Source organism: Hippocampus guttulatus, chromosome 15 (assembly GCF_054856545.1).
Source record: "Hippocampus guttulatus isolate MCC_2025c chromosome 15, RoL_Hgut_1.0, whole genome shotgun sequence".
In the NCBI taxonomy this organism is placed as follows: domain Eukaryota; kingdom Metazoa; phylum Chordata; class Actinopteri; order Syngnathiformes; family Syngnathidae; genus Hippocampus; species Hippocampus guttulatus.
The window spans coordinates 5,690,630-5,694,361 of NC_141275.1; the positions used below are offsets into that span (position 1 = coordinate 5,690,630).

General features: G+C 42.4%; 1 protein-coding gene across 3 annotated transcripts; it reads left to right on the forward strand.

The window, feature by feature from the left end:
* Positions 1–62: 62 nt before the first annotated feature.
* Positions 63–2,344, forward strand: ptrh2 (peptidyl-tRNA hydrolase 2). 3 transcript variants are annotated; one of them, XM_086130330.1, is made up of 2 exons: positions 63–1,242; positions 1,623–2,344. In XM_086130330.1, the coding sequence occupies exons 1-2, from the start codon at positions 1,223–1,225 to the stop codon at positions 2,164–2,166; spliced, it is 564 nt and encodes a 187-aa protein (XP_085986456.1). In that variant the 5' UTR covers positions 63–1,222; the 3' UTR covers positions 2,167–2,344. The 3 variants fall into 3 exon arrangements, with proteins under 3 accessions (XP_085986456.1, XP_085986458.1, XP_085986457.1); XM_086130332.1 differs by having other exon boundaries at positions 63–590; XM_086130331.1 differs by having other exon boundaries at positions 63–99.
* The last annotated feature ends 1,388 nt before the right edge of the window (positions 2,345–3,732 follow it).

Sequence of the window (3,732 nt, forward strand, 5' to 3'; positions counted from 1 at the left end):
TGCTACCTCTGATACACCAGGTGGCGCCACCATACTTTTCTACTATTCAAAAAGACAGAGGAAGAAGCAGCTTCTGTTCTATACGTGGAGCAGGTTTGAGTGAGTAACATTTCGAACGTTCTGTGAATAAATGTTCACCAAAGCGTTTTTGCATTCAGCCAAACGAGCGAGTTGAGCGTCAGCGCCACTGTCATAAAGACTGATGTGCGACTGACGAAGTGTTTGTAGGCGCTAACGTTAGCTTTCCAACTAGACCGTCCTGCACCAAAACTGACCCGTTGAAGCTACGTCACGTGAACGCACCATGACGGACGACAAAAGATAGTTAATGACTCTCGAATTAAAGTGGACGGAAAACGGAGCGAGTTAGCGACTGTATACATTATTTTTGCCGATTGAGCCATGCCACCCACCACTTCAACTGCTGCGTTCACTTGACCGGAATTCACAGCACACAAGCTCTTTGATTGGTTTCAATTCCGTATCTCCTTAACACCGGAGCCGATTTAAAACCTTGAAAAAGTCTGGTCGCATATTAGTTTTTTTGTCGCTGGTTGGGTCTCTGGGACGAGATGCTACATTCATACCAGGTGGGACAAGATGCCTTGTAATGGGCAAGGTAAAACTTGCTTATGATGTTGATGTCTTTTTTTCTATCGCACATTCCGTCCCGTTTCCGCCCAGTGCCATGCAGTAATATAATGACTGAGTAAAATATGTGAACAATGATTTACTAACCCTGTAAAAATTGGTCGCTGCAAATCCTCGAATACTGCTGTCCATCACCGTCTTTTATCGTCATCAGCGGGTATGTGATAAAAAGCCAAGTTTGGTGTACACTCTTGTCTATTAGTACACCCGACCGCACAACAAGATATAAGATAAGATATCCTTTATTAGTCCCACACTGGGGAAATTTACAGCCTCCAGCAGCAAGAATGTAGGCAGAAAGAAGAAGAAAAAACAAACAAACACCGTCCAATTAAGTGCAATATAAATACAAAATGGATAAATCGCAGTGCTATTTATCACCATTTTAGAAGATACTTGCTGATATAAATAGAGGATTATTGGCTTTTCGGGAGTTTCAACAGGTGCAAATAGTTATTTTGCCGTCTGTCTTGGCGGTGGGGGCGTTCCTTCGAAGACTCGTAGAGATTTTTTTTTTTTAATAAGCTCTCTACATTGACAACATCAGCGTGAGATTCCATTAAGAAACAAGATGATCAACTGGAATCAACTGTAAGTTGGGTTACATTGTCTTGTACACTAATATTAAATTTGTATGTGAAACTTGGGTAAAATGGATGGCTGCAACTTGATCCAAGTTTTGGATTCAATCATTTCATTGAAGAACAAAAACAGCATGAATGTTGTTAAATATTGCTCAATCCAAATGAAAATTACACACCAATCCCTCCAAAACGTCCAATTCAAAATCCTCCCATTTCCTACGAAAGCTTTTTGCTTCTTTGAAAGTTTATCTTCTGTTGAAATGTTAATGTTTAAAGCTATTGTCGGCAGATGCAAGTAATTGTGCCCCCTTTTAGGAATACATGTCCCATCAAGTGAGTTTTAGCAACCGTAAAAAGGTATGTAATGTTTCGTTGTTTGTGTCCCAGGTTTAACATGGACTTCCTCAAGAGTCCGTTGGACATGCTCAAAAGTCCAATGGCCATGGGTGTCGCCGTAGGACTGGGTTGCGGGCTCCTCGTAGGTTGGCAGCTGCGCGCCTTCTTGGGTCCATCACCCCGAAGTCTGATAAGCTCTATGGCGTCTGGCTCGAATGAAGCCGTGGTGATGGGGGAAGGAGGGAATTTCAAATTGACCCTTGTGGTCCGCAGCGACCTCAAGATGGGCAAGGGGAAAGCGGCCAGCCAGTGCGCCCACGCGGCTGTGGCGGCCTACAAGCAGGTGCAGCGCAGGAACCCCGAGCTTCTCAAGATGTGGGAGTACTGCGGCCAGCCCAAAGTGGTGGTGAAGGCCCCAGACGAGGACACCCTGGTTCAACTCCTGGGGCTCGCTAAGGAGATGAGGCTGCCCGTCAGCCTGATCAAGGATGCAGGCAGGACACAAATTGCCCCCGGCTCCTGCACGGTGCTCGGTATCGGTCCTGGTCCGTCTGAGCTCATTGACACTGTCAGTGGAGATTTGAAGCTTTACTAAAGCTCTTCACATCAATGTCCTGGATACAGTTTCCTCTACTAAAACTTGTGAATGGGTATTCAAAGGAAATGTGATGACATTGCCTGTCACAATATATCAGTGTCAAAGATAGATGATCAAAGATGCATTATTTTTAGTAATCATCCAGACGAATAAAGTGGAATTGGTCAATGTCCAATGGCACATGATGAATCTCACACTGGTTTAACCTAAATTTGACAAAAGCAACCAAAAGGTGCACCTTGTGTTGAAGCCTCAGCCACTATGTAAAACAGTAGTACATGTTTGGTCAGTCATAATTTGAATCTTGAGTCTTTAGGCACTGCTGCCCCACCTTGGACCAACACTATTAACATTTACCTTTGTAAAAGCTCAATTTGTATCTGGCTGTCATGTGCCCATTTGCAGTTAGTGTTGTGTAATGGGGGTGGGGGGGGGGGGGGGGACATGTTCATTTCTCCCCAAGTTGTTGCATAAACTATTTTCTACTACATTCACATCACAAATAACGTACCATGTAACATTTTTCAAAAGACCATTCCTTCAAATTTCTACAGTATATAAAAGTACATTTCTTCAGAAGGTGAATTTGGTTTTTTTTGTTAGCTGTTTGTCAAAATTTAAAAAAAAAAGTGCAACGAGTTTCCATTTTTTAAATTGAGCTACTGAAATTTTCGATATTCAAATTTTAGATACACCTGCTTGGCCACATGACGAACAAATTAACAGTATTTGCTCCATTTTTGTATTAGCATTTGACACATTTATCCTATGGCAGGACTACTCATTTTACAGGGACAGAATTTCCCCGTCTTCAATGAACCCAACATGCATATTTTTGGAATGTGGATTAAACTTGCAAAATCCACAAAGGCAGGCCTGAAATGTCAACAATGAGGCAGTCATTGAAACGACTTATTTCCACACACTTGTTAATTGATGGTAATCGCCGTTCTCAATATCTCAAGCACCATGTTTGTTGACATGTTAGGTCACACACGCGCACCGGCACAGGGCATGTTCAGTTAACACTAGACGGATTCCCAACCAAACTGCCATGGGATCAGCCATGTGGCAAATAAAATAGTCAAACCTCGGTTTTCGAACATCTCGACCAAAAATTGAGTTTTTTATGCCTCGGATGATGACCGAATTTCGGTTCTCGAACAAACTGAGCGCACTTGAATGTGTCACTTGACTCCTCTCGCCTTCCTTACACGAGGAAGTGACGCTTCCTCGTATAGTGTTCCATTGTGAACAGACGTGTTCAATAAAGATTTTTTTTTTTTTTTTAAAGAGCGTGGTTTCGGTTTTCGAACAGCCTTCTGGAACGGATTATGGTCGAAAACCGAGGTATGACTGTATATATAATTTTTTAAAATTTAGCCGGTCCAAATGACCACCAATGTGTTTATGCCACCGATGTTCTTCCTTAAGTGACATTTTTGTTTGGTGTGCTGCGAGATTTTCCTAATATAAAATGTGCCTTGGCTCAATAAAAGTTGGCAAATAATACAAGTCATCCTGTGTATGGATATATACCCACGGTAAAGATTGCCATTACAC